This window comes from Cygnus olor, chromosome 7 (assembly GCF_009769625.2).
Source record: "Cygnus olor isolate bCygOlo1 chromosome 7, bCygOlo1.pri.v2, whole genome shotgun sequence".
Taxonomy (NCBI): domain Eukaryota; kingdom Metazoa; phylum Chordata; class Aves; order Anseriformes; family Anatidae; genus Cygnus; species Cygnus olor.
This window is the reverse complement of record NC_049175.1, coordinates 29,117,803-29,131,346: the sequence shown is the minus strand read 5'-3', so window position 1 is coordinate 29,131,346 and position 13,544 is coordinate 29,117,803. Positions and strand designations below refer to the sequence as shown.

Genomic DNA, 13,544 nt, shown 5'->3' with positions numbered 1-13,544 from the left:
AACATGGTTGACATAAAATTGCTCCAGATCCCAAAAGGAACAGCATGAGGTAACTCTGCAGTTATTTAAATACAAGAGGTTTTGTACTGTGACTGTATTTTTTAAAGAAAATACACTGTTTGTATGTTCCTATTAATCACCTATTTTAAATTGCCATAAATGTTTGCAGGATTTTGTGCTGAACCCAGTGCTCTTCAGATTAGAGATGCTATTTTCAGCACACCAGTTGCTGACGGTACGTTGTGCCAGTACATTGTCAGCATTCAGTAAAAAGAGTTAGAAGTGAAGCAGAACTGTGTCTCTCCATCTCTTGAATAGGAGGCTCTCTAAGCACACTGAGAAGCTTTGGGTAGAAGTGATTGTGATAATTCTTCGTAGTCTACACGGAAGGAAAGTGCTTAGCAATATGCTGCAGATACAGGAAGTGCTGCGGATGCATGGACAACTGAGTAAACTTTTATTTAGGTAGGGAGCACTCTTAGCCATGTCCCAGGGTTGTCGTAACCGGAGGTGTTATGATTAGGCGAGATGTAAATATCAAATCCTGACCATTTGTAGTGAGTAACATTTAGTAACTTCTTTTGTTTGGAGCAGACTTGACATCCATAATAACTTGGTTGAACCCTAACGTCAAGAATAATGATTCTTGAACAGTGTTATTTGGCTAAGGAACTTTTATATTCCGATCCGTGCCAGCCTACTCTTTGCAAACACTCTTGAATAGCTGCTTTGTTCATTCTTTAAAACAAAAAAGTTAATTTCTGATTGTTTTTCCATTGGGGGTTAGATGTTTGGATTTGCACCCCCCAAATTTAGAGCTCTTTGAGATGCCCTTGTCACTGCGTGTCCTACAGCTGGACACGGAGCGGTAGGTTGACGAGATGGAGAACTGAGGGATGAGTGTACCTCTCCTGGGTGTAGCAAAGGGCCGGGATGCTCCAAACCCATCCCTGGCCTGCTCCTGTGGTGGTACCTCCTTCTCATCCAACACTGTTCCTAAACACAGAGCAGTCCTACGTGGAGCCATTTGCTGTGTATCAGGGTGAGGAGCGACTGATGCGTTGCTGCTGTGTATGCTTTGATCTTCATCCTGGGCTACTGAGAGCTGGCTTTACATCAAAACTGAAATACTAAGTGACCAGATTCTGATGTTCACATGGACATGATTTGTTTCTATGAGTTCATTCTTCTATTTCGAGAATGATATTGCTACCCTCCCTTACGCACTGACACAGTTGCCAAAATAACCCTCTTACTAACTGGCAGCTTTAAAAGCCAGCCTGCAGCTGACTTTGAAACAGAAGGTCAGGAAACGGAGCAACAGACTTCAATTCAGAGCTTTAATGGGAGCCATTGACCACAGCAAAAGGCCCTGACTGGAGCGTCTAGAGCGTGCTTTGCACAGGCCAAAAAGTCACTTTCATACTCTTTGAACCCTTTGTATAAACCTATATATTTTTCACTCTGTGGATTTCAAGATGAATGTGCAGCCGTGTGCTAGATGTGGCTATGGGGTTTACCCTGCTGAGAAGATTAACTGTATAGATCAGGTCAGTTCTCTTTCTTTATTATTTTGGACTATAATAAATGTATAGATTGGCACTTTTAACACAGTGCAAATCTCTCGGTTCCAGAAGTTCTTTACTCAGAACTGGGATCAGAACTGAAATGAGTTAATAATAGGCATGCATTTGAAGAATTCTTCAGATTCGTGAAATGGACGGAAGGGGTCAATGCTGAAATTTAAAACTCAATAATAATGCAATACAAATAATGCGTGCTTGGTTTCTCTTTTGTGGTGTTTCCAGACATGGCATAAAGCCTGTTTTCACTGCGAAGTGTGCAAGATGATGTTAACAGTAAACAACTTTGTTAGCCACGAGAAAAAGCCTTACTGCCAAGTGTAAGTCTGTTTCCTTTTTTCTTTTTCTTTTTAAATAATGTTTAAAACATCAAGTAATCCTAATATAACAAAAGATCACAATTTGGACTCAGCCTGGTCCTGTGTGATGACATTTTATGTGTTGTCAGTGCCTGAGTGCATAGCTTTGCATTTACGTGAATCAACAATGATGGGAAACTCTTATTACCATAGATAAAGCTTCCTCGTTTGTCTGATATGTTAAAAGACACCAAATTAAGTTCCATTTCAGTATTTTGGGAAGAAAATAAACCCAACCATAAAATTCAGTGCTTTCCAAATCAGCAGTTAAGAGTTAACAAGATTGAGTTAATCATCAGGAAAATGCATAAAATGCAGATTTTGGAGTTGGTTTGTTCTAGGAAGTTTTTATTCTATAATGATCAGTTCCTGTCAAATTTGTCAGTGGTAAAAGGAGAGATGCCAGTTGTTTTTTATTCTATTATTCTCTTTTGTTATTAGAAACACAGCATTGATATGATGATCATTAAAAGTAATTTTGCTCTAGGCATCCTACTCCACGCAATAATAACTGGAATGTAATCTGAGACCCGTGTCTGAGTGGGGGGAAAAGTTATGTAGTGGGAGGTGGAGGGTGATCTTGTGTTTTCGAGGGCTCAAAGAGAACCTTTCTTGTGGGCTGTCTGGCACATTCCTAATACCCTTTTATACTTCCTTTTTTAGGCATAATCCAAAAAACAATGCATTCACAAGCGTATTTGAGACACCAATAAATATAAATGCAAAAAAACTATCGGAAGTAGTAAGTGAGGTAAGAAGTTTGGCTGCCAAATGTGTTTGTCTCTGATTTTACTTTTGATACAATATTCGGGTCTTGTTTTGAAAATATAAATACGTATTCTTTATTTACACTTCTGTATACTTTTAGAGTGGTAAAATCTCAGCCCAGGCTTGAGTCATAATTTTTAAAATTGTTTCATAAGAAACCAAACAGGAAGGTTAGATCTGAAATTGTTTACACTTTCAAAAAGAGAAATGGCTAGCAGATTCTTATCTGGCAATCGACATGGAAGAATTGTTCGGGTAAACTGCAGGAGATACTGCCCAGGGCTATGGAAAATTAGTAACTAAATCAGGTGGGGTTACATTGCCATTTGAAAGAAGAATGACCTACTTGCTTTATGATCTCATCTGAAACTGATACTAAATGCTATGAAACAAAACAAACAAAATTATCTTTTTATTAGATCTAGTAAGACCTAGGCAAAAGTTCACATAAATGCTTTGTCAAGTATTTCTGAAAAACCTGAGCTGATATTTCCCTTCTGTGAGAAAGCACAAAGTCCAGGGAACTTCGCATGCTGCTGCTGAAAATGTTTTGCTAGGACGTTAAGGATGGGATAGCTTCCTATGGTCATTGAACTGCATGCGCACTCCAAAAGGCTGCTGTGCACCGGTAAACCTCTAGGGGTGCTCAAAGTCTTCTTTCTTGCCGAATGCCATTCTGTGCTGCCTTGCATTGTTTTCCTCCAGATACATTTGTTTCGAACTTGCATGTCTATGAACTTTCAGACAATGAGAAACACAAAACCAGCCCATAGTTGATTGTGAGCTCACTTCTATGTGCAACACTGCTTTCTTGAGTGTCGTGTCTTTCCGTGCTCTACAATAGCACTGTTCATTGCATAGCTATATTTAGTAAACAAACCAGTGTGTTTAAACATGATTAGACATTATTAAAATTTAAAAAAGTGAATTCTGTTACTTAGACTATAGCATGCTGCATCAGTCTTTTTTCTGTATTTGCTGTACAAAGTTGATATACATTTAATAACCCTTATCAGATACTGAATCTTTATCATTCTTGTAAGTTACTACTATGCATCAGGTCTTGCAATATCAGAGGCAGTAACTATTTCAGCAGTGACCATCACACTTACTTTAAGCTGTGTGTGACAGAAGTGGTCAGGAATGAGTTTGGGATTACTGCAGGTTCTATTTCTGGTTTTAGGCAGTGATATGACACCGATACTTCCAGTGCATGTGAATATACACGCCAGACAAATTATAGCTCAAAGATCACTTTCCCTTTTCTTTTTCTTTTTCTTTTTCTTTTTCTTTTTCTTTTTCTTTTTCTTTTTCTTTTTCTTTTTCTTTTTCTTTTTCTTTTTCTTTTTCTTTTTCTTTTTCTTTTTCTTTTTCTTTTTCTTTTTCTTTTTCTTTTTCTTTTTCTTTTTCTTTTTCTTTTTCTTTTTCTTTTTCTTTTTCTTTTTCTTTTTCTTTTTCTTTTTCTTTTTCTTTTTCTTTTTCTTTTTCTTTTTCTTTTTCTTTTTCTTTTTCTTTTTCTTTTCTTCACCTCAAGCACCTCCTGTCCTTTTCAATCACATAATGAGGTCCTGCTCCAGAGAGAAAATTGCTAAGGGGGAACTAAAGAAGCTGATTCTGCAGTACTTACTTAAAGGGAGTACTTCTGTAGAAATTTTGGGTGTAGGAAAACTCTTTCATTGGTAGATGTATAAAGTGGTGCTAACTTGTTCCAATTGCTACTGTAATTTGTTCTTTTTTTAGTTAGTAGTATTTCTTGAGCAGAAAATGTTTCTTCAATCCTAACATAATGTTCTCACAAAAGTTTTATGTTGAGACACCAAGTAGAATGCAGAGATAAAAATTCAGCTCCCTCATCTACACAGAATTTCTGTGTGCAGACAAATCATCCATCTCTGTGTACCTCTGTACTTAAATTATAAAATGAGGATAACGATAATCATGCTCAGTGACTTTTCTGTCCAGTCAGTTTAGATTTTGCAGTCTTCAGTACGGTGACTGCTTGTTTGTTTGTTTGTTTGTTTTTGCATCTGTATAATACGTTATAGAGTAGAGGTATGATTTCAGTTTAATTTCTGGTATGCTGTCCTGATAAAGGCAGCAGGAGGAAAACAATGATTCAGAACTAAATATAGTATCCACTTGCATTTACACAGTCATGAAACTTTATGGACACTGCACAGGGAAATAGGAGAGCAGAATATTGCCCAGCAGGTGTTAGTTCTTTCATCTAATTCTGCATTGGGATGTTCTGCTTAACATTTCTTCAGGATTTCAGTCTTCATAGATATTTCCCCAAATATTTCCCCAATCTAAAGACCAAATTATTCTTGCAGAACTTAATGTTAGATTTCAGGTCTAATATGCTGTTCCTTGTGCAGCTCCAGAAATAGAGCCAATGTTAGACAGAAGCTGGCTGTATGGATTAGAGAGTAGAGCTTTGACCTTAAGGCTAAACCCCGTCTTCTCTTCCATGGAGATTCCTTTGCCAAGAATGGGTGGCAAGGAGGAAGTAGTTATGTAGTCTTTGCATGGCATAGAGCTACAGGCCATGTGGCTTTTTTGTACATAACCTGGCTGTAAATGGTGTTGGTCAAAAGCGTGAGAAGGAGGAACAGATGGAGAGTTCTGCAGACTGTCAGAATAGGATTGGTATTTTCTTGTGGACTGCAGAGATTTGGTGGACCAAGTTTTCTTGTCCTAGTCCCTAAGTTTCTGCATTTGTATCATATAGAAATGGGTCTTCAGGGTGAAATAGTGAGTTGGCACTGAAAACTAGGCTGCTCTGTAGCAACTGGAGACACAGATAAACAATGACTAAATTGTCTTAAACTGAGTCAGGTTGATGCTGTCACCCATAGAATTTGTTCTGTGCAGTCACACTGTTCCTCTGCCTCTGTTGTGTTGGCATTGATGATTCTTACAGTGAGACAGGTGAAGGAACTGGCATGGTTGAAAACTAACACAGCAAAAGCCTGCATACCAGTTCCCTCATCCAGTTTGGCCTATGGATGTCTGTCTGATGGTGTCAATGTGTAAGAGAGCACAAGAATGGTTGCCCAGTATGGCCAAGGGTGATTTTTGCCTTCCTTTAGACTGGTGTAAGTTGCAGCCCAAACTAGTAGGCACTGAAGTGGATTTGTTACAGTGGGAATTGCAGTTTTTGTTGTAATTTGCATTACTCTTCTTTGGTTGGTACAGTTCATGTAGATTCCATATCACTGTGAATTGAGTCAGTTCACCTTGTTTGTCTTCCTTCTTGTTTTCCTCCTGAGAGTGATGTGCTGTAGTCTGTGCTAACAAGCTACTAATACCAAGTCATTCTTTTTTGTAGATAAAATATCGAGAACAGGGTGAACAGTTCAGGTCCGCCTTTCAATGGGATGTGAGGTCTAGAGATATTGAAGCTGCATATAAAGCCCAACAACTGGCCAGCCAGGTAAGAAATATCCCTGAAATCTCCAAGCCTTTAACCTGCAGGAGAGCAAGGACTTGACGGTCATGATTGTTAGGGTTTTACTCACAGCATTCCAATGCTAACAAAGACATTACTTCTCGTTTGGCTGAACTATTTATGGCAATGTAGCTTGATTGTAGCTTAGGACGGAAGAATCAGAAGATGGGAAAGGAATAGCATACCTATACAGCTAGCAATTTAGACTGCTGCGTGTACAGACATACTCAACATGTCTCTTCTCTACTGACACTGAAGCTTCACAACAAGTGGTCTGATTCCCAGGGAGAATTATTTGAGTCTTACTCCAGGATCCCAGATCCTGACATCTTGATGTCAGTTCTTGGAATATAAACTCAGCCCTGGCATTCCGAAAGTATGTGGAGTGTAGGCCTTGTGGTGTATGTCATCAGAGGGTAAATTTACTCTTCCACAGCACTGTGTGTTTCCATTTCTTTGTGTCAGACCACCTACTTGCTTTTTGAAACAAAGATACAGATCGGTAGTTATTTAATTTTTGTTTTATAGAATGCTTACTATGCTGCCTATGAGGGGGGAACTTCGTGGTACTCAGGAAGCATCCCAGATCCTCAGATGGTGAGGGTAACTCAGGCACAGAAGACTCTGAATGATGTAAGTGCACGTTTGAAATACCTTTATTTTCATGGGGTATCATAATCTGAAGACTTAAGAGTGCATCAAACCCAAATCTTTACTAAAATGTTACCAAAACATACTGATATATCTACTTCCATCATTAACACTATTTAGCCACGTGAGCAGTTAGTCAGATAACAAAGTTATTGCCTATTCTGGAGATCCTACATTTTTGTATTTATGTAATTGAGATGCGCTTCAGCTACTGAGAAATGGTATCTGAGCTGACCTTGATTATGTCCTTATCTAGCATGCAGCGCTGTTTCCCTCAGTAGTGCAGAACTCATGATGGAAATGTCTTATTTTCCACAGTGTAGACCTTTCATTGATTGCCTTTCCCTTACTGGTGAAAATCAATTCTGAATTGTGACTGTCTCTGTCCATAAAATATGTTAGTGACCTAATCAACATAGCAAATTAACACTGAATAATAGATATAAATGGGGAACCTTTTCTTTTGTATGTAGGAAATACTTCTACCTAACTACACTTAACTTATATGGTATATGTTCTTTAATTTGTCTACTTTTAAATAAATTGATGCATATTTTTGGGAAACAGAGGAATCACATTAAACCACAGTGGGTTCTTTTGTAACAAAACCCAGAAATGTTAATTTTCCAGTTCCAATATACAGAAGAATATGAGCCACGGAGAGGCAAAGGCAGCTTTCCTGCTATGATCACTCCAGGTTACCAGGTTGCTAAGAGAGCTACTCAGCTAAGCAGTAATGTAAGTGTTATTTTTTTTTAATTGTATATTAGACATCCTGAAGGTGGAGGATTCTGTGTTTAGGCAATTCCCTTTAGACAGTAGGTTCTATGATGAACCTCCAAAGTGAGAAAACTGGAACATGATGCAAGAAACACAATTAGCAAACTACTTGCTTTGAAACACAATCATATAGGATAAATGACAATACAGTCATTTTCTGAAAGATGAAGCAACCATATTACAATGTGAATAAGATCATGAACCACTCTATAATGTTTATTTCGTTACTTTAATTTTCATTTGATGGCTTAATTAGTCTTTTTTTAATTTATATTTTTAATTTTTTTTTTACATCTTCTGATCACTCCCACTCTCTTGATTATATGAAATTAACAACTGGTAACATTAATGTTAATTCATTTACAAGCTACTTTAAACCATATATGCACACAAAATTGTCCCTCTATAAAAATAACAATTCAACTGAACAAGATCAAGTAAAAATTAATCCTGTACAAATGGTTTTAAAGTATTGCATTTTTTTCTACAACACTGTCTGCATTGTTGCTGCAGTATGATCTTAGTACTTCGAGCTTTTCTTGGAATATTTTAATCAAATGCATGGCTCACATAAATCTGCAGCATTCACTTTAAGGAAGTTGAGACTTAAGTATGCCAATAGCTTCAGCCAACAGTGGGGAATGTCATATCTGCTGTTGCTCATTTTCTCTTGAAGCTTTCTTAGAGAAAACAGATATTTGCTACTTATTGTTTGTAATATGTATTTTACATATGTTTTCTCCCCCAGGTAGAATATAAGCGGGGACATGAAGAGAGAGTTTCAAAGTTCACCTCTGTTGTAGATACTCCAGATATACTTCATGCAAAAGTTGCAGGACAGCTTTCAAGTGATGTAAGTGAAACAAAAGAAAATAGGTTGACCCATTTTTGACTATGAAAGCGAAACTTTGGACATCTATACATCACTGGCAAATATAAACATAAATAAAATTTAGTACTAGAAATGTACATATCTTAAAATACACTTGATACATTTCACCATTAAGTGTTTAATACCTCTAGATGTAAAGACCATGTTCATTTCTAGGCTGTTACGGGATTAGCTGGCTGTCAGAGCTGATGGCAGAGAACCAGTCTGCTCTACATCCAGCAACTGGGTGCCATGCAAGTTGAAGAAGGAAACTGTCTGACTAATATAAATAGAGCAGGCATCTCGTAGACAATTTTAGTATTTTCCTTAAACAACTGTGATCCATCCTACACACTGAATGAGACACAGAGGTTCTGCAGAAGATATATGATCACATAGTTAAAGACTACATTGTAAAACATGCACACAAAGAGGTTAGATTCAGATTGTGTGGTTCATCTTCCTTTTGGCAGTTGACAGACATTGAATGCCTGACTTTGCAACTTTCAGGATTGATTATGTGTGTAATCAAGATACATTTGTCTGATCTAATTGCTTCTGAGCTCTCTTGTTTCTTTTCTTTTTCTTTTTACAGCTGAAATACACTGAAGACTTTGAAGAACGGAGAGGGAAAGGCAGCTTTCCTGCTATGATCACTCCATCTTATCAAATTGCCAAGAGAGCAAATGAATTAGCCAGTGATGTAAGTGTCCAAAGCAAAGTCTCTTTTTGGAAATAAGAGAATAAATTCTCTCACAAAGTTTGGATTAAAATCTTTACTGGCAGAAATTTAATTATCACGGTGGAGTTACAGCAGCAGCGCATGTTATAAACAGATTTTCAAGTGATTTTCTATTGAAGGAAGAAAGTTGACTTTTATGCAGAAAGAGAAAACCTGGCATTTTATTTGTGAATAAACACTGTGGATTTTTGTGACTAAAATTGTGTTTTCTCACTGGAGAGTGAAAGTAAAGCTCTTTTAACTGGAGAAAATAACATATTGGGATAACTCAGTGGAAGTGAATTTAAAACATTATTAAGGGTCACCAAGGAGAATCAGAAGAGATCTGTAATTTTGAAGGCAAAAGCAACTTACTAAGGAACTTATTCTAAAACATTTAAATGCCTTAAAGTTTGCCTTTGATCTGTGGAAGACCCTTCATTTTTTTCAGCAAAGATATATGTTGATTAAAAGACAGTATCAGATTATAGGTACTACTTTCACTTCAGCAACAGTGATGCAACTCTTGGTCCAAATTTGCAGGTTGATTTCGTACAATTTCCTTGATCACTGGTGAGATCACTGTATTTCAGAAACGTGTCACTTTATTAATGGCATGCATGTGACCTTGTGGCAGATTAGGTAGGAAGAAGTGCTCTGTGGTAACCATGAATTTATTTTACGATCTTTTTTTTTTTTTTTAACCTGCTGCAACATCAGGGATTAGCCACTGACAATCAGAGGTTACTGAATACACTGAACTAATGGTATGGGTTAAAATGGCAATTTCCATGTGTCCATGTTGCTAGCGTATTAAAAAGTACACCACTATTTTTGTTTTTATATCTTCAAATAGCATATTTGACTTCTGTAGATTGGTGGCAATGGGACTTTTAACAATGTTTTATCAACATGTGTGTGCCATTTATTGTTTTTTTGTCTTGTTGTTGTTGTCTGCATTTATTGTTGTTTTTTTTTTTTTATCTGCATTTTTTGTTGTTGTTATCAGCATCTGTGTACCAGACTAAACTCATCCAGATGATTCTTTTCATCTTCTTTTTTCTTTTTAGGTGAAGTATCATCAACAATATGAAAACGAGATCAAGGGAAAAGCCAGCCATTCAGCTGGAACAGATGTTAATTTTGCAAGAGAAAATGTAGATCAATATGACCAGGTATGCATCATCCAGGAGATCCCATGCTGATGTTGATCATTACTATGGCCAATTGCTCAAGACTTTAGAAACGGCAGTGGGACCCATTTTCACTTTGCTTTCCTGTATAAAAAAGCAAGGTCTCAAAGGAAAAGATGATTGCAGTAACATCATGCTATGAATGTGTAATATATTTGGCATTGACACTTACAATATGGGACTGCAAGGTGCATGGTCCGTAAGGTATTGGGTTATGGTAGGGTAAGGTAAGACTTACTGTGGCAAATTTTATCTGTGTACATGTATGCAGTGGACATTTCTATCGTGATGTTTTTATGTATCACACTGAAATATGTTTACATGTGGAAACATTCCCATGCTGTTAGAAAGTAAATGAAAGAAAATGTAAAATCAGCTAGGAGAAAATATGAAAGGGTCATGAAATGATAGAAGGTTAGTAGGTAGTTAAGCGTGTTTTCCCTGCCAATATTTTGAGAAATCTTTGAGAAAAGCTTTGCGGTTCTGAATATGCGCAAGTGGCACCGAAGGTCATGCAAGTGCTTAGTTTTTGGCTCTTCTACCAAAGTGGTACTGTAAGCCTGACAAATTGTAGTTGTACATATGTGGAATCAAATAGGCTTTATTTCTGTTTTGGTCTGTGGCATTCTTCTTGGTTTCGTTTCATTTTTTAAGGGAATATAATTATTTTTGTGGTCTCCCAAAAATCATCCAAAGTTCTATCCCAGTTAAGTTAGGCTTGTCCCAGGGAAATAGTACAGCTAAAATAGAACTGAATAGGAAAAGGAATTTGAAAAGAATTGAATAGTGTTTTTGTATAAACAAAACAATGCGGTTAGTTTAGGTTTGTCATCCTAGTTCCTCATGAAACCCATATCCTTTGGAGAAATTAAGGAACAAGAAATGCATTGTTCTAAGACATTTGGAAGTTTATTCACTGCCTCTATCCAAACCTACAACTTGTGTGAAAAGCAAACCATAGTTAAAGAATATGAATTTAGAATATGTAGCAATCGAGCCTTCAATTAGTTTCTATCTTTTGAGCTACTACAAGTTTTAGCAAGAATAAACAAATAAAATGAGTTTGAAAAAGTGCTAATTGCATCTTCAAGCATTGGAATGCTTCTATCTTTAGAATTAATTTAAGTCTTTTTTTCTTTGAAAGTATCTTTGAAACTTCAGTCACGGACTTCAAATTTAATTTGAGTTTTAATCTTCATAGGTTGGATTCTGATATTTTTATTCAAATAAAAGAGAGCCACTGAAATTAATGGATCTTTCTGAGTGAAGTGTGATTTAATATGGGTAAACGGATTAGAATTCTAGCTTTCAAGATCGTGAGAGTACATCATGTGTTATATAAATATATAAACACACATATGCATATATATATATATGATGAGGCAAATTAAAGAATCTTACTGTAAAATACCTGTGTTCTGAACACTTGTTTTGTTCATTTTTAAAAATCTTACGAGTGGCTAAAATTAATTATCTGGACCTTTAAAAATACTGTTTTGGAATATGAGTGATATTAGAAATAATGTAAAAATGTATATGAGGAAAGTACAAGGAAAAAGAAAATTACAAGTTAGTCTGGAAAATTCAGGCTTGTGAATGGCATTTTAAAAGACTAACTCAGCAGATTAGTCAGGGATATTTTTTATTTTCTATGCCTGTTTATAGAATAATTTAGATGAAATAACTGTAATTATGTTATATTGTTTGCAAACTTATGATATGACATTACATATCATATCATGTGACATTGATGTTGCACAGAATGACCTACAGTGAATTGTTTTGTATTGGGAAGTCACAAGAGACAGACCCTAAATATTTATAGTCATTTCTATCTATGCTGTACTCTCCATTACATTTTTTTGACACGTCACACTGTATTTTTCACTTAAGTTGGCTCTTTACTACAAAGGAATTAAGAGGGAAGACACATTACATTATACCTTACTTGTTTGTATACTTGCCATATTCTTCCTGGATCTGGAAATCTTTGGGGTGGTTATTTTACATTGCCATACTAAAAAAAGCTCCAATATTTTGTTATTAAATCTTTAAAAGGCTTTTCAAATGGGCAAACTTATTTATAGTTTTAATAGTATTAATTCCAGAATGTATATATTTTAACTCAAACAAATTGAATTTTGTTAGCTTGTTTCCTAAGGAGTTTACCACTAAAATATCAAGGTGTTTGTGCTTCATTAATGAATCCCTCTTCAAAATATATCACTACACTAGAAATATATTATGTTTTGGTCAATTATGATGTGAGGAATGGCCATGATGAGGTCAAGAGACGTCTGTCAGGTCACCACCCTAAATTTGAAAAGTTTAAGCAAGTCTTCTGGCTGCTCAAGCCATTTTATATTCTTCTAGTTTTTCAGGCAAGCATATATTTACAAAGACAGGGGCTGGCAGATATCATCTCTATAAGAGTTAGGGTAAAATTAGAAGAATTTATGTCATTGTACATTGTACACTTGAATGCTGTATTGAACCTTAGGTAATTGCTACCTTTTTTGTTGTTGTTGTTTTGTTGTGTTTTTTTTTTTTCAGTGCACATAAATAATTTTACAGGCACAGTTAATTTAATAGGTGATTTTATTTTTAAAGTTGGTCATTTTATTCTATTTTTTTGTTTAAAATAAAGAAAAAGTGATGTCCTAACAAGGACTATGATGTTTTGTGAAATTACTCATGACCCCACCTGCTCATGTATGATGAGTAAACACCTTGAATTTTCTTCAGGATTATATGGATGAATATGAAGAACGCAGAGGGAAAGGAAGCTTTCCTGCTATGATCACTCCAGCTTATCAAAATGCCAAGAAAGCAAATGAATTGGCAAGTGATGTAAGTATGAAACCTGGATCAATACAATTCATAAACAATTAAAAACATCAGTTTGTTAGAGCAGTGCCTAGAAGGAAAATGCTAAAATTACACTTGAGAAGTAAACAACAATGACATTTCACTGCATTGCTGGGAACTGGGTGGCTCAGGGGATTAATAATATCCATTAATAGAAGGGGACACAGCTCCAGCTTGCATGAGGGAGGAGGTGGATGTAGCAACTAATGGGGATCCCTACTGTTAGGTTAACCCTCCTGGCAAATCTGCACCTGTATTATTAATGAAACCTTCAACTGCCTTAATCATCCTCTGGACTA

General features: G+C 36.3%; 1 protein-coding gene across 3 annotated transcripts in view; it reads left to right on the top strand.

Moving 5' to 3' along the window:
* The first annotated feature begins 361 nt into the window (after positions 1 to 361).
* The window catches only part of LOC121073134 (nebulin related anchoring protein), a 52,422-nt gene continuing 39,239 nt past the window's right edge, over positions 362 to 13,544 (top strand). For all 3 annotated transcript variants that reach the window (XM_040563792.1, XM_040563793.1, XM_040563791.1), the window contains exons 1-10: positions 362 to 1,550; positions 1,809 to 1,903; positions 2,606 to 2,693; positions 6,042 to 6,146; positions 6,690 to 6,794; positions 7,443 to 7,550; positions 8,341 to 8,445; positions 9,059 to 9,166; positions 10,255 to 10,359; positions 13,123 to 13,227. In XM_040563792.1, coding sequence (XP_040419726.1) covers positions 1,479 to 1,550; positions 1,809 to 1,903; positions 2,606 to 2,693; positions 6,042 to 6,146; positions 6,690 to 6,794; positions 7,443 to 7,550; positions 8,341 to 8,445; positions 9,059 to 9,166; positions 10,255 to 10,359; positions 13,123 to 13,227 — 996 coding nt within the window. In that variant the 5' untranslated portion in view covers positions 362 to 1,478. The remainder of the gene's footprint in view (positions 1,551 to 1,808; positions 1,904 to 2,605; positions 2,694 to 6,041; positions 6,147 to 6,689; positions 6,795 to 7,442; positions 7,551 to 8,340; positions 8,446 to 9,058; positions 9,167 to 10,254; positions 10,360 to 13,122; positions 13,228 to 13,544) is intronic.